Here is a 21,509-nt window from a genome sequence, read left to right as displayed (position 1 = left end):
AAGTGATAAAAACCACACAGGAAGCTTTAATTAAGGATCTGCTTCAGGAAACAAGTTACACAAAATGAGACATACTCACTCACAAACTATCCTTACCAAAAGCCAATCTTCATTGGAGTACATAATAAAAATAATAAAATTACAAATCAAATCCAGCACAAGGAAAATTAGCTGACCCGTGAGTTGTTTGAATATCACTGCAGAGAGACAACATGATGTAATTGAAAATCACTGCTTGTTAAAATATACAAAATTAGTAAAGTTAAATTGAATCCAATGCAGTACAGGAAGCCAAATGAATATGTAAATCTTGTTAAATCACACAAGGACTACAGTTGCTATGAACTTTTGCCTGTTATACACCAAGTAAATTAACCCTGGAAAAAAATTAATCCCCACCTTCCTTTACAAAAACATAGTTCTACAATAAGAATAACATGAGATGTTTTAATAAGCAAGCAAGAAAGAATTTTTTTTATCTAAAAGAACCCCTCTGAATTAGAGCCACTACTTCCCATCACCTTCACCCTCATCAGCCTCCTTGTTTTCCTGTGGCATATTTCTGTCATCTGTTCCTTTTTCCTCTTCCCCCTTCTTCTCTTCCTCCTTTATCTCCTCTGTATCTAGTTTCTCTTTCTCCTCAGGTGCATTTTTTTCAGTTTTTGCTGTAGCCACATTAGGATTTGGTGCGTCTTCTTTTACTACCTCCTGAACATTGTACTTTCTAAACAGTGTGTAGTCCTTTACCACACTGATGCAGCACACAGCTCTGATGACCTCCACAATGATTGTCAGTTCTGGGTTTGTCAAATCAACCTTGTTCTTTGGGTTCATCTTACCCACTAAACCTGCAAAAATCATAAAGGAAGAGTGAGTTTAGTTCAAATTACATTTTATGTTCTGATCACATCAGCAAAATTCAACAAAAACAGTCTAACACCACCTGCAATAGATTTGATGATCTCATCCCTCTTGTTGTGGCTGCTGTTGCGGGCCTTAAAGACAATCTGGTAGGTAGCACAGTTTGGGGTTTTGAACCAATGTTCAAGGTAAGTGGTCAGGTACTTCACCATGTCATCCTGGAAAGCCTTGCATGTTCCTGTTACCTGGATAAGGCAAGAGCAAGATTAGAGATTGTTGATATTAGCACAGAGCTTAGATTATTCTAGCCATTACATATACTCAAGAGACATAATAACACTGTTATATTCTTGTGAGCACATGGTTCCAGGGAAAAACTTGGCCTAGCAGTTGTGATTTCAACACATACATTTTTAAGAAATCAAATGCAGAAGTCACTAGAAAAGCAATAAGCAACTTTTTATACTATATCTACATACACAATGATGGTAAGAAACAAGATGTTTTCCTGCTACTCACAGGTAGCATGCGAAGGATCACCCGAGATTTTTTCTTCTTGGTGGTGTAGAGATCAGAGAGGATGTGATGAACTAACTTGTCAGATTCTTAGAAAAAATAAAAATAAAAAAATATTGCTGCCAAAAACCAACAATATTCCCAAATTAATCATTTCAACTTTTCATTCAACAAAGTGTCTTACCAAGGTTTAATGTTCTGATGAATATTACATTATTTGCTCCACTATCAAAAGCCTGGAAGCGCCTCTTCTGTTTGGTAACAGACGCCTGCAGCTGGGACACTTCCTTCTTCAGGGCTTCAGCAACATCTTCCTCCTCCTCATCATCATCGTCTTCATCTTCTTCTTTGCTGCTGCTCCCATTACTATCTTGGAACTTGTATAACAAGAATGACACTTAAGACACAAAGTAATATCGAAATACTATGTAGGCTAAACAATATAGAACTGAGCATGCATGATTTGATTCAGGTGTGCAATTATATATGAGCATTCAAACAGTTCTTTGGCATATAGTTCCTGGGTTGTTTTAGCTGGCATATTATACACAATACTTAGAGCTTCCTGAAAAACAAATGATAGGCATTCTAATATTAAATGTATTGGATTTTAAGTGACTTTTAGACTCACCTTCTCGGGCCCATATAGCTGATCTGCATATTCATTGAGCAGATTAAAGGCCTCCGCGGTGCACTTTCTCTCGTTCATGTTGCATGTGATGAGGATTCCCTCCATGCCCACCTCCAAAGAAGAGCTCTTAAACCGCTTGTTTGCTTGGCCTCCCCCGTACCTCTTCTTACTCCGCTTCCTTGACTCGTTTGTAGGAGTCGACATGTTAGAAGAATAGTTTTCGGCGGAAACAAATACTTGATTTAAGCTCTCGAGTGCAGCGGACTGCTGCCTTGTTTTGATTATTTGGCTCTATTAGCCGTTTGCTAAATAACTGAGATTGACGCGCGCTCGAACATTTTACGGATCCATCAAAGATACAGTCAAACTTTAGAGTTTATGTAACATACCAGCCTGTTCCCTTTGGCATATGTTTAAGTAGAAACTGGGACTGTTTTAACGGAAGAGATCTCATTGATTCAGATCCAGACACAACATAGCACGTTTTTAGTTGACCTGTACGGTGCCGGAAGAGGGACAAAAGTATCCGGTGTTTTCGCGAAACGTTGCGCAGTTTTCTCCGGGTGCTTTCTGCAGTCCCCCGTCCCCCTCTTTCTCATACAGACACACGGACATTACACACGGATTAGGCTCCTCGTCCAAAGGAAGAGGGCAACTTCAAGCAAGCAAATTCTTATTATTCTTTAATGCACAAATTTGAATAAAATACTTTTTACTTTTTATTTACTTTTATTTATTTTTATTTTTTTGCCACATTGGAGGAGCTTCGCCTGCTGTGAGCAGACAGGATCCAGGAGACAGAGACTGAACAGACTGCTGGGGAGGCTCAGTCCTGGACCCTCTGGAGGTGGAGACTGGCTGGGCGGGAGAGTGGTGGACGGGCTGTCGTCATCTATTTTCTTGTGGACCTTTTTGCACTTTCTATACTCTTTCTTACTTTTGTTTTCTTGAATGCTGCGGTGACTCTTGAATTTCCCCCCGGGGATAAATAAAGTAATTTCTGTTCTGTTCTGGTACCTTTTAAACGCGCTTGCTGCTAAAATGTCGACGAACACTTTGCATCAAATTAAATTTTGTAATTAGCTGCAACACAACAACATTTCATATATATATATATATATATATATATATATATATATATATATATATATATATATATATATATATATATATATATATATATATATATATATATATATAATGGTAATAAAACAAATATTTCCTTGAATATTTGAAGTACACATCCAAAGCTGTTTATTTACACACAAACATATACACACATGGCCTCTTAATATATATCTCTGGTTATTCATGTTGACTCTACCTGTCACGCTTTTATTTCTGTATCTGGGAGTAGCAACTACTCTTCCTGGGGTCCTTTCATGCAAATCTGTAATAACAATTCATACAGATTACATCCTAAAAACTCCAAAATGGACACACACACACACACACACACACACACACACACACACACACACACACAAATAAATAAATAAATAAATAAAATTAAACATAATAGTAACAATAACATACAACAAGCATTACACTAGACCAAGAACAATGCAACATTTTATAAATCAGATAACCCTTCGCATATCCAAAATACAACAGTACAGTCATCAAAATACAAAATATGAAAAAGCCTGACATAAAAAAAGTCTCTAGATAATAATACAAACCTTAAACACACAATGAAATAATAATAATAATAATAATAATAATAATAATAATAATAATAATAATAATAATATCAAATACAACAATTTACAGTGATTGAATTTTGAAACTTACTACTATATAACTGGTGACTTTATCATCACCACTGATCTTTTTTCACTTATATCAGTGTTATTAAAATATAATTTTAAGAGCATCTCTGTAACACAAAATATAACTGTAAAATCTTTTATAAAGCAATTTATTGTATGATGTGGGAAAGTCTCATGATAAAAAAAAGTTTGTTATCATGACATGAAAGTCACTTTGAGTTGATAAAAGGCTTTACAGTAATCAAAACCAGAATCAACATACTAAAGTGAACAGTCACTCTGTGAATACAACAGCACTTGTGATCCCACCCTTATATTCATCTCATAGTTGAAAATGCTGTCTTCTTCGGTTTTAATTAACAATAAATAAACAAGTCAAACAGGATTTACAATTATGTAGAGAAAGTTTGGGTAGTATTTCACACGGCTCTAGTCCCTGCAAATAGCCTGTAAAATATGTGGAACGCACCCTCAGATTTTTACCCTCAAACATCAGTAGCTCTTTCTTATTAGTGGCTTCTGGTGTGTCAGCGTTGAGTTCATCTGACAGAATGAGACAGAGGACCTGATGGCTGGAGATGAACCTGGGCTGCTCTTCATCAGCGCTGACTCCCACTTAAAGTACTCACACCCCTTCTGTATGCGCCCTCCGCTGCCTGACCGGCGGACTGGACAGCAGTAAAACCCTTTCCCATGGTTTGGACCACCATTGGACACGACTTGGCGTTTTGCACGACGCCCACATGCGCACAGAGGTGATGTGATTTTGTGTCCACCTTTAGATATCGTTTGATTAGAAGACTGATTGACACGTGAGGAAAGTGTGTTGGTTGACAGCGAAGAAAGGGTACTCTTTGGGGTGAAGAAAGAGCCACACATGGAGGAAGAGGAGGGTTTTTCAGGGTCAGTGTAGATAGTAAAAGAAGATTTCAGAGTCTGTTTGGGTGTTGTGAGCTGGGTGAAGACTGGTTTGGGTTTTGCAAATGAAGCAAAAGAGGTGGAGGTCTTCTCTGGGATGAAGGGTTTGGGTTTCAGTCCTGCTTTGTGATGGTTAGACTTGGAGTTCAGAGGTTTTGGTGCAAGAAAACTAAAATTGGGCTTAGAGACTGTTGAGTGCTGCTCAATTTCTTTGAGGCTAATGGAGCCATCCATGGGGAATCGCATGTTATTCGCACAAATAGAAGTTGTTGATGATTCACCAGCCTTTTTTTGAGTTTTCAGGTTATTGCTAAAGCTCCCTGTTTCTCTTGTACCCTCTTTCATTCTGAGATAATAGCCTGCTGAGTTTGTATTTTCAGACTGTTGCCTCACATGGCATCTTCTGTCAAAACCTGATGCATACTCAACATCAAACTCTACGTCTTTTTCACTGATACATTCGGTATCACCATCCAAGAGAACATCATCATATGACCCACATCTGTCCTCCGTTTCCACAAACAGTTCTTCCCCTTCTTCTCCACCACCTTCCTGGTTTATCTGTGGCAGATCAGAGAGGCCGTCCACAGTTGTCGAGCACAGAACAAAGGTACTGCTGCTGTTGTCACTATGTGGCGAATTTATCAAAACAGATGAGGAAATATTGGTGACAGATTCTGCTGGAACAGACCTCCTGCTGTGTCCCCACAGTGAGGTAGCTGTTCCATTCAGCAGTGTCTTTGGTGAGATCAGGCTTTGACAAACTGAGCTTGAGTTCTCCTTTGTGTCTAAATCCTTGTTCATTTTTTGTACTACTGACTTTCTGTCACAGAATTTCTGAGAAATTCTGCAAGATGAGGGTCTGTTCATGCCAACTGTGTTTTCCTCTCTACTGGTGTTGCCTTTTTCTTTTTTGTTGTCTGCAGTTGTGTCTCCAAATACAGGTTTGGAAATCAGTGGGGTCTACAAAACAATGAGAGATTCAATCAGCAACTCATAGAAATTAATCCATCTTTTCATCTCTAATTTGCTGAACTCCAATTGCATAGCTCTTTATTTATAACAAATGTTTAAATTCCAGTTTAATTAAAAAATCTTTGGTCTGAAGGTTCCTTCGTTGTCATCATCCTTGTGCACTGTGCAGACAGAAGGGAGGCCAAGGATTTAGGAGTTTGAGGTCAGCGCTGGACGGCCACTCACCTTCATCAGGCTCCTCGTGATCTTCATCACGCAACCATCCCTCATCATCCTTGCTGCCAACTGAGCTGTATTTCTGGCATCATCTAGACCTGAAGTAAATTGTAAAACGATAGACACAGGATTAGATCAGGTCATTTTTTTAAACTGGAGGGAATTTTCAAGAAAGGCTTTTTTTCATGCCTGAATGTTCTCTTCCTGAAAACTGTATTCCAAGATCCTGTAGTGCCCCATTAAGTCCTTTAGGTTTCCTGTCATAAAACAACTAAAATACACACATTACAGGGTTAGAGACTATAAAAAGAAAATGATGCACTCTTGTCTGAGTCTCTTTTAAATCGAAACAAATAGCTTTAAATTTTTAGATTAGCTCCATGAAAGATATTATGAGCTCTTTGAATTTCGAAATAAAGGAAAGGATCAACTTTTTAACACACCATTATAAAATTATTATGCAACTACCGCTATATGCTTGTGAGATGAACCAACAAACACCACAGAGAATAGGAGTGTTACAAAGTGACTGTGAGTGTGCCTCTGCTTACCCTGTAGGTGCTTCTCAGGTCTATCCAGCTGTTCAGTACATCAGGTTTATAAAGCTGTTTGCGTTTACACTCATACTGCAAACAAACTCCAAGGTCCCAATCTGTGACACATGCAGACCAAAGCACAAAAAAAACACATGTTTTCAGCTCACTTTCTGTTTTTCATATTTAAAAAGTCTAAGAGGTAATGCTGTTTTGCCACAGTGCTGAGGCTCTCCACTGTCAAGAGTAGGGATGGTTGAGTACAGGTATTGGTATCGGGCCGATACCAGCCTTATTTCAAGGTGTGGGCACTCGTGAATGCTGCCGATACCAGCAGCCGGTACTCAGACAAAAAAAAAAATCTTATGCTGAGTAAGTTCTCCTTGCCAGTGGTTGGCGCTACATTGCTGCAGTTTGACTCCAAAGAAAATGTGCTTCAGGTCCTGTTTAGGAAACACGTACAACTAGGGAGAGTTCAAACTGTTTTATTTTGCACTTCAGCTTATTTAAAAAAAAAAAAAAAAAACTCTGACAGTTGTTAGTTTTATTTTTCACTTTTGTTAATTAATTAAAAACAAATGGTAAACTCACAGAGTTGTTTTTTTTTTTGGGGGGGGGGACTTTATGGCTGAGTGACTATGCTGTTTTATTTAAAATGATCTGTCTCTGGTAATTGAAATTTTATGCATCAAAAATACTAATGGTATTGGTACTCTGTATTGGTGAGTACTCAAGAGGGAGTACTTGAACTGGTATTGGTTAGACCAAGAGGGTTATTTTTTACCTGACCATGTGACAAAGGTGCACAGTTTCTGAGAAGCTGAAGGTGCAGAAGATTTGTGTTGTCCCTTTGGAAAGATCAAACCCATCTCCTGCTGAAGATTTTGCAACCAGCGGCTGAACCTAGAGAGGCAGATCTGAAGGGGGATCCCTGCCTCAACTTGCACCTGTAGAAATTAAGTTGTCAGATGTGTTACAAAATAAGGAGGAATCAAGCAGCCCAGTATGATTTATAAGAGTGTGTTTCTTTTGTAGAAATACCTGTGTTATACCAGTCAGCTCAGTGCAGAACTCTGATAGAATTGGGTGTTCTTGGGGCTGAACATAACAATGAAACTCAGACTCAATCTCTCCTGTGGACGTCCTCAGCAGAACAGCAGGAAACTCAACTGTACAGATGGAAAATCAGAACAAATAACTGGGTCTAGTAACTGTAAAAAAAACTGCTGAACAATCCAGACATTTTATGGTCACTTACTAATTTCCTGGCTGTAGTTGTTTTTCTCTCTCCAACAAGTTGATTCAAAGTCGATCACAATCAGGTATGAAAAAGTTTGATCTAAGACAGAAAAAGAGTACTTTAGTGTCACGAGGCCGACGGTTCGGAACATTGGATGTGAAATGAAAAAATGGAGTGTCTTCACATTGCCAATCAAGGATTACTCACTCGATACCAGGGATTTCTTTGACCCATTGGAAGACTGACTCCGCTGCCTCAGAATTCCAAGTTCTCTGTGGGTACAAAAAAATAAAATCATAATGTCTTAGCCAGTAAGTGATACTTAAACCTTAGCAAGCATTCTCTCACTTGTATGTTTTTCCAAAGCGAGTTCATATTTCAGCCAGAAACAATTCCTTTTTTTTTTTTTCTTTTTACAATACTGATAAGTCACTCAAATGGTATCTGCATTCACAACAAAGACTAAATGCAGTTTTTTTTCCAACTCACAGCAGTGTAGTGCAAAACAATATGGATGCAAACGTTGTAAATGTTTGAAATGACCACACGTACAAAAACAACAAAGCATTTTAGCAACAACAAAGCATTTATGTCTTCTCCACTGTTCGAGTTTAATGTAATGCAAAGCAGTTACTTACTTGGCAAGCTTCTTTGTAGACATAACGGTAAAAAGTTACTTAATCCCGATGTTTCAAGTTATATAAAATATAAACCTGTTTTACGACATCAAAACGGAGCGAAACTCGCGCTGTCTTTTGAATTCTAATTCATCGTCCTGTCTGGGTGCGACTACTTTAGGCTGTAAGCCAGTGTAGTCAACTGCCGAGACAAAGTGTCGATCACAGAAAACTCGAGTCAAGTTAACAGAAACTAAACAAAAAAGATAGCCTGTCGTACTCTAGCTGCCTTCAAAATAAAAGTATGTAATATTTGAACACGCTAAATAGACCATTTTAGGAAAAAAGATGAAAATATTTATACACATATAGAAAAAAGTATGATCTCCATTAAGTTATATTTGCATTGTTTTTGAAATTCCAGGAACATAACTTTAACAAAAATCAATATCAAGGCTTGAAATGGACTTATTCTGAAAGTTATGGCTAGGAAGTAGTATTATCGTCTTTGTATCTCACACCTGTATATGTGCTGGTGTGATCGCCATGTGTTTGTAAGTCGTATTATATCAAGAAAAACATGACTTCGTGACCAACAGAACAACTGACAGCAGGTATTTATTGGTTTTCTAACATGGATAACTTTGCGTACATTGAAATCACTGTCAATTATTATTTTTTTAAGCTGAATCCGGCCAGTTTTCTGGATTTTGTTCTAACAGTATACAGTTTATGATTTGCTACTGTTACCTGGAATAGAGAATCGACTACGTTTGTTTCGTCGATCCCCGATGGCCTGCAGACCATGCTTTCTTTATATGTTTACTCCCTTTCTCAACATGATCGTCATGGTTTGCTCTTTGTGAAGTACTCTGGAGATTGTAGCATTTTAGCGAGCCGAGTTTAGCCGAAGCGTTATGTTGAGAAACCCTACTTAACTTTACACCAATATTTAAAACTGCAATACTGCTTTCATTTTATCCCCTGTAACAGTCATGTTTGGTGAGATGGTTGAATTTTGCGGAATTGCAGATTAACTCATGATTCATTAGAAAACACAATACCACCCACAACACTAGTGATATAACTGCGATCCAGTGTGACTACTTACTGTTAATTTTTACCATTGATATTTTTGGACAGTTTTATAGTTAATTCATGACACGGGTGACGATTGTACGGATATATTTTGTCACAACAAAGATTTATTTTCAAAAAGCATGATGACAACAGCCATCAGCACTCTTTCAATTTCTATTTTTAGTTTGTTTTGGCTCTGTGGAAAGCTACCATCCCACTAAAATGTTAGAAAATTTGTGTGAGAACAAGGAACAAATGGCCAAAGAATAAGTCAGCAACATCCAAAAGGATACTATCTCAACTTTTTTTTTTTTTTTACCAAAAGTTACCTAAAGCTTGTGCTTCGATAAACAGTCTTATCTGGCTTCACACAGGCCCTTCCTTTTGAGGTTTAACCACATTTGACTGTCAGTTTTCATTTTAAATGCTGTTTTTATGTTCTTGTAGTATCACCATCAGCCTGAAGATGGAGCCTCCATTAGAAGCAGCAGCAACATGCAAAAGAAAAAACATCAACCCTATCCCACAGAAGAAGACCAAAAGATTAAAAACTGGGCTGGTTGGTGAGGAGTTGCTGGAGTGTCGAAATTCCTCTCAACCTCAGAGGATCTCTGTGCTGCCTAACCAACTTCAGCAACCAATTACAGTGAACGAGCTGACAGAGCTGTTGCGTTATGCTGCTCTGGGGAAAAGAGGTGGCATTAAAAAGCCCAGGTAATGACTCCGCAAGGCAGATCTCATCAGCTCTCATCAAATAACTCTGCGTAATGGAAGTCACTACTGTCCCTGCGCTTTAACAATAATCCACACAATCTGTTTTAAATTGTAACACCTTCTCCTCCTGTGCCTCTTATAGTTGGTGTCGTCTCCTCCATCAGAAGAGGATTAAAGCTATAAATGTGGTGATTGTTGAGGGTCTGACACAGAGCTACTTTTACAAACACTATCTGTATCTGAAACACCTGCGGGAAAAGTACACCATTGTGAGTCAAATGTGGAAGTGGGAGACATTGTATTATATGTGTATTTTCACTGTGTTTGTGTTGGTTTAACACGAGCCTTTGTTTTTTTTCTTCATTGAGCAGAGGGTCACCTTTACTCCATCAGCCAAGAACCTGGCATCAGAAATCTTCAGGCATAAAATCCCTGAATCAGAGGATGGAACCAATCCTGAAAAATGCAATGAAAACAGTAGCTTGCATAAAGGTGAGGGCTGGGTATTAATACGTTCTGCGTGTTGAACTGGGTATATTTGATCTCCATATTATCAGGCTAGAAACAAGTGTTAGACTCACCTCTTCCCTCATTTGTGCTTCACAAAAATTTGAGTATTTTCCAACCTGGGTTAACTACACTGTAAAAAATTTCACCGTAAAATTACAGTAAGTTACTGGTTAATAATTGCATTACTTTCACAGCAAGTTGCTGTTAATATTTTCACAGCAATTTACTGTAAGTAATTCACAGTAGTTTACTGTAATTTTTTCACAGTAGTTTACATTAAAACAACAACACTTTACTGTTAATTCACGGTTAGCATGGACTGTGTACCTTTAAGAGTAATAATAAATGAGATGTGATGATGGGCTAAAATTTTGATCAGAAATGACAAACTTGGTTTTGTCTTCAGTTATACTCAAATTTCCTTTACTGAAAGAGTATTTGGAGCCCTCACTGCTGTGGAGCACAGGCAGCCAAGACAAGCAGCCTATGCTGTGGAGCACAGCCAGGCAGCCAGGCAGCCAATGTCACTGGGCACAGCCAGGCAGTCAAGACAAGCAGTCTATGCTGTTGAGCACACACAGCCAGCCAGCGCAGTGGCCCATAGACAGCTAGCTGGTCCATGCCATGGAGCACAGACACACTGCCCCTCTGTGGTATCTTAATGTGCATCAGGGTCTCATACCTACAGTGTTACCTCCTCACCCATGGTTTTCCTTTTGGGTTTTGCAGATTATTGAGTTGAAACAACTGAAAACTTTAAGTTGGATTGATGCAAAATGTTGATTTGAGAAGAATTAAAATATTTGGTTTATTTGACCTATTAAGTTGTGTTAAATGAACTAGTTAATTTCATTTTAAAGAACTTAATTTATTTAGGTGTGACCAATTGAAGCAATTTATTTAAGTTGGTCCAACTACTTCTTTTTATTAGTTGTACTAACGCAGAATTTCAAGTTGACATGATCCACAAAAATACATTGGAAAGCTCAATCTAAAAATTTTGAGTTGGATTGATTAAAAAAATGACATCACCTCAACTGACTAGAGATTCCCTTTTCACAGTGTAAGCTGACATGCAGTCTTTGTTTCTAACGTGATCTAAAAAATATTTTGTACTCCTATTATTGACAAAGGAACAGTTTACATCTGTGCTGGGAGCTGGCCCACACAGTGACGCGCTTCATGGCCTCTGATGCGCGCCCCGATGGTCAGTCTGTTCTCCCGGTTGCTGAGGTAACAGAGGCTCTGACCGTCTCCGCTACCGGGTCTTTCCAGCACACTTTTTGCGCGCTGGCATGGATCATTCAGACCAAGCAGTCGCTGCGCCTCGGCCGCAATAAAAAAGCGTCAGAAAAGCAAATAAAAAAGCGTCAGAGAAAAGAGGAATTAATATGGTGAACTTCACACTAGTTCAAAATGACAATATGTAGATAAAGTAAAGGTGGAAAACAAGGGTACAATAACTTGACAGAATATGTTAAACTTACTTGGGTGGCATCAACCTTGAAAATGTTGAAAATCTGCTGCACGTCCCACAATTCAGTTCATGGAATTTGCTGTGTTTTTGCAGTGGATAGTCTTAATACAGCATTTCATGGTGAAATAATGCAATAAAATGCTGTAAAATCCTGGTAATAATTGAAACAGCAAATATCACAGCAGTTGACTGTAGTAATACTGTTGTTATTGTAAATTTTAAAATTACAGTCTTATATTGTAATTATTACAGTCATGTCCTGTAAAGTTGTAATACAGCAATTTACTGTGAGTAAATACAGTGAAATATTGTGAAATCCTGGTAATTTTTTACAGTGTATATCTATGGAACAACCTCACAACATTTTTTTATTCTGAAACATCCTCTTGCTCTTTGTAGTTATCGCTTCCCCAGATGTTTTTACTCTTTTTCTTTGTGCATGTGTTTATGTGTGCACTCATGTGTATGTTTGTTTTATTTTTCATTTCCGCAGCGCTGATGAGTCACCCAGTAATCACTAAGTTTGGGACTAAGAAGAGGGGGCTGACGGCGTATGTTCTCTCAGAGGAACAGATGATTAAGAGCCACTTTCCAGTCAAAGGTGAGTTCTTCTGTTTACAACATTTAAAAAGTTCAATTCTCAGTGTAAATGTGCTGCATTAAGAAATTATGGTCTAGATTTAGTAACTTAAGACTGTAAAATAGTCTCCCCTCCTTTTACCTCCTTAATTTAACTCTATTTTCTATCATGTAGGGATGCCTGGCTTTGAAGACTTTGTGTGCACAGACAGTGTTGACTGTGTGACCGACAACAGCCCTTTGTATGGAATTGACTGTGAAATGGTGAGATTGGCTCATTAATACACTTCATTTATTTCTCTCTGTACCACAACAGTACAAAGTTAAACAGAAAGCTTTATTATAAATTTTGGTGCAGAGTGAATCCATGCTTAAAGATCAGAATTTACAGATCATACCATTTTGAGGAATGGAAGCAAAGCAACTTGGGCCTTTTTTTTCAATTTTAGTGTTTAACAGCAGAATGCGGGTTTTTTTCTTGCTGTTTAAACACTACTAATTTATGATTTGATGTGATATTTGCTTGCTTGAGTCTGTTGTTGCTTCTGTATGTGAAATTTTCTTGCTGGCCCAGACTCCTTTGTGACTTTGTTCTTCATTTAGATATTGTCAGTTGTATAGATGTTATGAAAAATAAAACAAAAAGTGTTTCCATTGTTTTATATCCTTGAACCCATTGCAAAATGAAAGATCAAACACCCTCTATGTAATCTATTTTTTTGGCTTTCTTTGAAAAGTCTGCATTTGTCTAGTACTCTCTCACGCTTGTATTTTGTTTTTGGTTTATTACTTCACTGTGTTAACTAATGTGTTGATGTGTTGCCTCAGTGTCTAACCGTTAAAGGATACGAGCTGACCCGTGTTGCGCTGGTGGATTTTGATGGCAACTGTGTAGTGGATGAGCTTGTGAAGCCTGAGAACAGGATCCTGAACTACCTCACCAAGTACACACACACACACATATACACACACACTGTACACGCACACATGACCAACACTTCCGCCAAAGTATTCATAATCACCAGTTGTTTTCCTATCTTGCTTGGTGTTTTCTGATAGGTTCTCTGGTATAACTCCAGCAATGCTGCGACCAATCAAAACCACTCTGAAGGACATCCAAATAAAAATCAGGAACTTGTTGCCGAGTGATGCTGTCCTGGTGGGCCATTCACTAAACAACGATCTCACAGCTCTGAAAGTGAGATGCTTAAATATTTTGTCTATGTTTGTTTCTCTGTTGCTTGAACCTGAGGGTTTTTTGTGTCAGTGTGTTTATGGGTACAGATACGTGTTCAGCAGGCCTTATTTTCTGTGTGGTGCTGAATTGAATGCATAGTGCATTTTTCACCAGAGGATGCCAAACAACTTGCATAGACCCTTTTAATGTTCTGTACTCAACATTCTGGTGCAGTCAGTAGTTCGCGAAACAAAACAACTTCCAGCCAAGCCTTATATTTCTGTGAGCAGTACTGTTTACACTCAACTTCCATAATAAATGACTGTCTGATCATATCAAAAGCAAAGGGAAAACCACTACTCTAGGTAAATTTGCTGAAGAAATTCTGTCATTTCTTGATACATTCTGGTGGAGCAGCCACTAATCATATCTTTGTTACATAGAGGTTTAGCCTCAGCTAACTTCAGCAGTAAAAGCCCAAAAAGAAACAATTTCAATGTGTTCTCAAACAACAGGCCCTGTACCTTTTGGGATAACCTCACAGCGCAGAGTTTTTAGCAGTTAAAATCTTGTGGGCCCATATTCACAAAGCATCCTTAAGCTAAAAACTAGCTATTAGTGATGTCATTCTTTGAAAAATCTCAGATTCTAATATTTTTTCTTGGCAAGATAAAAGTTATATACAAAACGTCTTAAGCCTTAGGGTGACAAACTGTTAAAAGGACTTTTAAGAAGCCTAAGAGTGGCTGCTCATACTGGTGTTGGACTTTCCCAACATGCTTAACAGTTTCTGCCACCAGTGACAGCTGTTAAGCTGGCGATCCATCCCCTAAAGAGTGCAGGTAATGAGCAAATGAAACACAATAACATTCATACAGTTATTAATATCAAAGAAACCAATGTCATACCTTGAGTGGTAGCCCACAACACTGTATGAGAACAACTTCTCTTTGTGCTGTCATCCCCACTTTCACTTGGGATTGAAGCACATTCCAGCACTACTCATGCTCAATGTGCACGCAAGGAGAGTAAGCGACACATTGATTTGGTGGACAATTTGCTCCCAAGTTTGTCTCTTCCCTTGTGCTGTGATCCAGGCCCAAGTTTCCCTCTTAATACACATGCTGTACCAACAGCAAACACTGTGTAGTTCTTTTTTTTTATCTTTTTCATTCAATCTTTGGTTGTTCTGCCAAATTAAACTGCTTCTTAAAAGGACACCAGTAATCACAGGAAGTGCTGACAGCTGAGTCTGCGTCCACCATTAAAGTCAAACACATTGAGTGGTATCATGACCAGCATGGACAGTAAACAGAACAATAAGCCAATCAATATTATCAGCGTGTGAATGAGGTATGTTCAAAAGATTTAATTTAATTTAGCTGAGTTTTGTCATCATGATATAAAATTAATGTCACAGTTATACATTCTTAATACAGTCCAAGTTATGTGATCCATTGATTTTACTGTCCATTCATCACTAGGAACACAGAGTGTTTTTTTCCTAATCTTTTTTCCTTTTTGTAACAACCAATCAGAGCTTTTAGGAGACTGTGTCATACCTAGCAACCTGGTAAACTGCACCTCTCACTAGGATAAAAGTTTCTGTCCCCTCCTTGCTCAGAGCTGCTCTCTGAAACTTCCTGAATCACTCCTTAGCTAAAAATTCCTTGCGAGGAAATTTTAGGCTTAGTTAAGAGCTCTCTGAGAGGACTCTGAGAAGCTTTGTGAATACAGGCCCTGATGCAGAGTCAGGGAATCAAAATGCTGATTGTGTACTCAGTTCTTTCTTATGTTGAGTGTATTGCTAGCCACACTTTCTGCTACCATTTAGAATTATTGTGAAGAGAGAAATTCAATTTTAGCTTCTGACCTGCATTTTGATTCTGTCTCCCCTGCAGCTGATTCACCGGCATGTCATCGACACCGCCCTTCTTTACAGAGGGGAGTTTGGGCGTAAGTTTAAGCTGAAGGTCCTGGCTGAGACCGTTCTGAAGTGAGTTGTGCCTCTGTCTCTGTCTCTGCTGCATCTTTGTGTTCTCTCAGCTTATGTGACAAATAAACTTTTTGGCTTATGTCCCAGGAGGCAAATACAAACTGAAGAGAAGAAGGGTCATAACCCCTTTGAAGATGCTGCAGCTGCACTGGAGCTGGCTCAGTACTTTATTGATACAGGACCTCGCCAGGTACTTCCTCACACACTTCCTCATACACTAACAGATAGACAAACACACAGACTTGATATAAGCCTGTGTTTTCTTGTTGTCAGGTTGTGGAACTTCATTTGGAGGAGCTGTGGGGATACAGGATAGAGGAGGAGTCACCTGGCTCTGCTCCTGCACCTACACCAAGTCTCAGGTAAAAGGCATGAGCTCAATTCAGACCTTGGATTTACAACAGCAACAAACTGAATTGGCAGATTGACGAAAAATTAAGGTTGCATACAACTTTGACCAACATAAGTCCCATCAAGTATTTGAAAAGCCAGTTAGTTTGAAGTGTCTGAGGGAGAAATCATTTCATTTTAACTACCTCCTGGTCATGGTGGCAGAATTTCAGATGAAGGAACAAAAAGGGTTACATTTTATTTTTGCAACCACTGTATCTTTTTGTTTCTTGAGGCCAAGCGGTAGAATGACTTAGGTTTGTTGTTTGCCTTATAAAAAGGGAAAATTCAAAGTGCCTCCTCAGCTACAGTTATTATTATTATTTTACCATTATTGCAAATAATAAATTTGGCCTGAAGAACAAGTTGTGTTGATAAGCAGTGCTTCCTCCTTCAGCACCTGAACATTTTACCTGTTGGGAGAAGGACAACATACTAAATGCTTTAACACTATTTTGATGCCGTGAAAAGAAGCTTGGGCAAGCTGTCAGCTACACTTATATCGAGAGATGCCAGTTTAGAGGATATTGTTTGGATTTATTTTGGATTCAGCAGGAACATTTTGTGAACACTGATATATGTAGACATGAAGAACAGCATGATCTGCGAGCCTAATTTAGAATAATAAATCCAATCAAAGTGCATGACTAATCCCACATCTCTTGCTTCTGTGCCCAGCTCTGCATCCCATCACACTGACACCTGACCAGCAGCTCTACGCTGTAGCTTCAACAGCAGTGACAGAAAGCAGCCATGTTGCTATTTGTGTATTTAAATGTGCACAAAGATAGCGTATTGCAGACTTAAGGATTTGCAACTTTAAAAAAGGCAAAACTCAATTCGACAACTATTTTGCATGCCTTTTTATCTTATAAAGATGGATATAGTTGCTGATTTAACAATGCATACGCTGTCTAATTCCATGCTCTGCTGCAGCTGTATTTGACAGATTATCTGTTTTTTTTTCCTTGGCCAGGTTTGGAGATGTACTTCAGACACTCAGTCGGTCTGTAGCTTACATGGGAAAGCGCTCAGACATCTCACTGGATCTGTCCAACCAGCAGTGGCACAACTCTGACAAAGAAGTAAGACATTTGAATTTTATCACAATTTATTTTTATTTCAATTTTTTGTCCATCACAATGTGATTAAGGTAAAAAAAAAAGTAAATGATGCTCTTTTCGCTATGAATTTTGAATCACATCCACTTTGATTATGTTGTCACTCAGATTACAGGTGACAGTACAATGCATTTGTGCCCTTTTCCCTAATCTCAATCCTTCCCTTCCCCTATCTTTAATTTCTCTTCTCTTCATCCTGTTTCTGTTAGGTGCTGAACTCTTTCAGGAGAAAAATGCAGTGTCCTTTCCTCTCAGTGCTTCAGCTCTCCTCTCTCTCAGATTATCTGCAGAGATCTTTCCCTACGCAGGAGCACCAACATCAGAGGGTGAGACTTTTTTTCTGTTACATTATGAATTTAAAACATATGAGTGTGTGCAGAATCCTGTATAATGTGTGTGTTCATCCTTTAGGTGTGTGCAAATCTCAGAGAGATGTGTGTGGTGTTTGCCGGCCCGTTTCCTGCAGGCGTCTCTGAGGGGGAAGTGAAGCGGCTGTTTAGTTGCTGCGGACCTGTACGAAGAATCAAAATGTTGAACTCAGCTTTCAGGGTAAATCGTATTTGCAATGTGGTGCTTATATACTTAAGTTAAAAATCTGCTCTTTATATGTCTAGACAGCTGAATTTCTCTAAAGGTGTGCTGATAACTGAAGCTTCTGCTACAGCAGTCTTAAAGTAGGTTTTTTTTCGTTTGATGATGTTGGTTTCCAGGTTCATGCAGAGGTTGAATTTGAGTTGTTGGAGGGAGCTATGCTGGCTGTAAAAACTCTGAATGGACTTAACATGCAGGGACAGAGCATCAAGGTAACTGTCTTCTTCTTTCCCTTCTTCTTCTTTTGTCCTTCCACATCACAACTGAACTGAGTTCCTTTTTCTCTAGGTCCAAAGGCCTGTTAATGAGTCGATGCTGGATTTGGATCTGACTTTTGATGCTCTGATGGATGACAATCTCAACACAAGTCACATCTATGCTGTGAAATTAAAGCCCAGTATAACTAAGTGCATCCCCGTAAAGGTCAATGGACACATGTCAGATGCTGAAGGTTCAGGTGTGAATCCTGCTCATATTATGAACATTTTGCCACCAACACAAATAAATGGTAAACAGTTGCAGCCCAAAACCACAAACTCCAAACTGTGTGAAGAGACAGTCAGAGAGACATTTAGTATCTTTGGCACAGTGGAGAGTGCTCGCCTGCCTGCCAAACCTGGAAAATGTGCGAGGCATGCTTATATCGGTAAGTAAAAGAATAATATAATTTTAAACAGTTGTTTTACTGTGTTACTATTACAGTTCATATGAAGTTTCTCTCCTTTCTTGCAGAGTTTGAGAGTTCAGAGGAAAAACATGCAGCCCTCAGTGCCTCTGAGGAGCTTCTGAAGAGAGACTTCCTTGTTTGTCCATCTCTAACCCCACCCCACCTATTGTCGTGGGCTGCCATGACAACAACAAATGTGGATCTGGACAAGAGGGCAGCAGAAGACAAGATGACAGCTCAAGAAGAGGTTACACTGGCTACATGTTGATATGTTGATATGCTGCATTTTATGTTTCCCTGGTAATCATTGAGGATGTGACAACAGCAAGAGGGAACGTCATCAGGTTTTTATAAAGGTGTCCACCTTCTGTAAAAGATGGGGTGATCAGATTTTGATTTCACTGTGACATCAAACACCTATAAGATGCTGTTCTGGACGTATTTTCCCACCATTGTGTCAGGATAACTTTGTTTACGGATAACTTATACACTCACACACATAGTGAGGCAAACTTGGTTTTGAAGTGAAGAATAACTGGACAATCTTTTCTAGCACAGGACTGCCAAAAACAAAAAAACAATACTTTTGTATTGGGGCAGGGCATGCTCTGAAGTTGATCTGACCCCCACACACATGTCAGAGTGTTCTTTGGCGAGATATCCCAGGCCAAATTACTCCTAAAGGCCTGTGTGTGTGAATAAATGTAATAATGTTGGAGTTGAAGACTTTTAGTGTAAAGTAGTTTGAGTGGTCTGAAGTGAACTTTAGTGCAATCTTAAAAAAGTTTCAAGTTATTTTAAAAAGTTGCTCCCTACCTCCTAGTGTTTTATTCTTTGCTGCACAGTTAGAAACTTTTCACTTTTTTACATCTTGCTGTGACAAAATGAAGGCTTTTTGCATTCAGTCCAATTATGAAGCATCTTCCTTCTCTGACTCCCCTCCTGTTTGCAATGCTGAAAAATAATCCCTTCTCTGTGTTATATCCATCCAGACATGTTATTTTCTGTTGTGAGTGAAAGTGGAGCTGCTTGTGTTGCCAGAGTTTTCATGGTTATTTACCCTGTCTTAGGCAGTGCTTTAAGGAGACAAAACCGTTGTTTTTTTTTTAAAATCTAAATCTGTGTTTTTCATCTCAAGGATTTTTTCAATGACATAAAACATCTTGCCTCTTTATGAAATCCCAAAGCCTTGAAGTTTAGCCTGCTAACAGTATATTTAAACAAGGAAAATATATGAAGTTAAGCACTGGTTCTTGAAATGCACACAGTCTAGAGTTATCAGTGTATATATGCTTTAATTTCTCTGCTCTTCTCAGTACAATTAACTTAAAGTTATAACTCTTGTATTCATCCTGTGAAGGACCAGGATGTGGGTCACATGATGAAGAAATTGGACCGTCGCCTGAAGAAGCTTTTCAAGTGTCTCCCAGATGACACCTTGTCAGTGGTCGTGTTGCCCGGGTACACCAGGTGAGGACTGTGACAGAGTCTGGGACATTCTGAAAGTTTCACATTCCTGAACCTATTTTCTTCTCTCTCCAGTGCTCATGGACATATTCCTGGTTTGTGCCTTATGGAGGTGAAGGAAACACCTTGAGGAAAGCAGTGATGTGGTCATCTGTGGAAAAAATACATCAAACATCTACCTTTCAATAATACCTGAGCTTGTGTGTCACTTGAATCAAGTGCAAACCTTTTTGTAACAAAATAAATGTTGCAGATTTTGAGAACGTCATTTATTTTGCCAAAAGAAATTCAGAGATGTTTGTCTGCATGGCTGTTTGCTGAATACCTTACATTTACCATTATAATTACTAGTACTTTAAATCAAACAGTGATGGACAAAGTACACAGCTTTTTTACTAAAGTCAAAGTGTAGATACCTGTCGCCAAATATTACCTCAATAGAAGTTAAAGTTGCTCAGAGAAGTTATAATTTGAGTTTAAGTAAAGGCTTGCAAAACTACTTGATCTGCAAAGTATAAATGTGCATTCTGCTACAGAATGTTTACTGAAGAAAGTTTATTTTAAATCTTTTAAAAGTATAACACTTTGACAACCCGCACATAGAGCTATATGAAACTGGAAAAGCAACCAGAGAGCACGGACCTCAGCCAAGCATATTGTGATTGTCAAGCAACACTTTGGTCCTACTTGAATGTTATACTCCCTTTCAGCAGACTGTCTGCTACAATTTGGTGTCAGTTGCAGGTTTGTACGATAATTTGTTACCTGACAGTGATGAAATTTATGATGACCCAGTACATGTTCCATATTCAGGATCTTAGTATCCAAAATATTTCCAGGATCTGGATCGTACTTTTACATCTATCAGAGATAATTGTGACCTTGTCTTGTACTTTTTTGCAAAGCAATACGACCATTTATGGTGGACTTATATACACATGTGGTGATAAAGAATCCTTTAGAAAATCCTGGATCCAAATGACGGAATCATGGAATGGAATCATCTCCAAAATTTAATCACTTCTTCCTTATCCCATTTTGAACATTTCTTGAAAATTTCCTCAAGATCTGTGGATTACTTTTTGAGTTATGTTGTTCAAAGACAGACACTCTCCCAAAAACATAACCTCCTTGGCGGAGGTAATGACAGGAATGTAGTGGAGTAAATGTCACAAGTTTCCTTCAAAAACTTGTCATGCACAGATACTCAAACAATGTGCACAAGTAAAATTATTTTGTTGATGTCCACAACTGGAATTAAAAAGAAAAAAAACCTAACATATTTACATCATATTTTGCACATCAAAATACAATGGCAATACCATTGTAAATGTGGAGATCAGTTCTTTAGATCCTAAGCAGTATCTAATTTATGAATGTACTCTGAGCATTTTGCTACAGTGAAATAAAATTCATGTGATGCTAAAATTTGTCTCTATGACTTTTAATACCACTGCTCAG

At 38.5% G+C, this 21,509-nt stretch overlaps 3 protein-coding genes across 3 annotated transcripts; 1 reads left to right on the top strand and 2 right to left on the bottom strand.

The window, feature by feature from the left end:
- Positions 1 to 28: 28 nt before the first annotated feature.
- thumpd1 (THUMP domain containing 1) lies at positions 29 to 2,561 on the bottom strand. The gene is made up of 5 exons (XM_074693051.1): positions 2,009 to 2,561; positions 1,562 to 1,754; positions 1,381 to 1,466; positions 944 to 1,106; positions 29 to 848 (listed from the first exon to the last, which is right to left on the bottom strand). The coding sequence occupies exons 1-5, from the start codon at positions 2,210 to 2,212 to the stop codon at positions 508 to 510; spliced, it is 987 nt and encodes a 328-aa protein (XP_074549152.1). The 5' UTR covers positions 2,213 to 2,561; the 3' UTR covers positions 29 to 507.
- Positions 2,562 to 3,887: 1,326 nt separating this feature from the next.
- eri2 (ERI1 exoribonuclease family member 2) lies at positions 3,888 to 8,470 on the bottom strand. The gene is made up of 9 exons (XM_074694541.1): positions 8,301 to 8,470; positions 7,870 to 7,934; positions 7,681 to 7,761; positions 7,464 to 7,591; positions 7,207 to 7,369; positions 6,441 to 6,541; positions 6,079 to 6,160; positions 5,899 to 5,987; positions 3,888 to 5,661 (listed from the first exon to the last, which is right to left on the bottom strand). The coding sequence occupies exons 1-9, from the start codon at positions 8,321 to 8,323 to the stop codon at positions 4,273 to 4,275; spliced, it is 2,121 nt and encodes a 706-aa protein (XP_074550642.1). The 5' UTR covers positions 8,324 to 8,470; the 3' UTR covers positions 3,888 to 4,272.
- A 301-nt stretch (positions 8,471 to 8,771) lies between these two features.
- On the top strand, positions 8,772 to 21,340 carry rexo5 (RNA exonuclease 5). Its single transcript, XM_074682532.1, has 19 exons — positions 8,772 to 8,893; positions 9,807 to 10,073; positions 10,216 to 10,342; positions 10,445 to 10,565; positions 12,554 to 12,661; positions 12,815 to 12,903; positions 13,468 to 13,583; positions 13,699 to 13,837; positions 15,718 to 15,812; positions 15,900 to 16,002; positions 16,086 to 16,174; positions 17,179 to 17,287; positions 17,533 to 17,649; positions 17,735 to 17,872; positions 18,034 to 18,126; positions 18,203 to 18,560; positions 18,647 to 18,828; positions 19,942 to 20,051; positions 20,124 to 21,340. Exons 2-19 carry the CDS (start codon positions 9,826 to 9,828, stop codon positions 20,176 to 20,178), a joined length of 2,397 nt encoding a protein of 798 aa, XP_074538633.1. The 5' UTR covers positions 8,772 to 8,893; positions 9,807 to 9,825; the 3' UTR covers positions 20,179 to 21,340.
- The last annotated feature ends 169 nt before the right edge of the window (positions 21,341 to 21,509 follow it).

This window comes from Halichoeres trimaculatus, unplaced genomic scaffold, assembly GCF_033239565.1.
Source record: "Halichoeres trimaculatus isolate MK-OKI-2021-1 unplaced genomic scaffold, fHalTri1.1 fHalTri1_scaffold_2, whole genome shotgun sequence".
In the NCBI taxonomy this organism is placed as follows: Eukaryota; Metazoa; Chordata; class Actinopteri; order Labriformes; family Labridae; genus Halichoeres; species Halichoeres trimaculatus.
The sequence above is the reverse complement of the archived record's forward strand: the minus strand, read 5'-3'. Positions and strand labels throughout refer to the sequence as shown.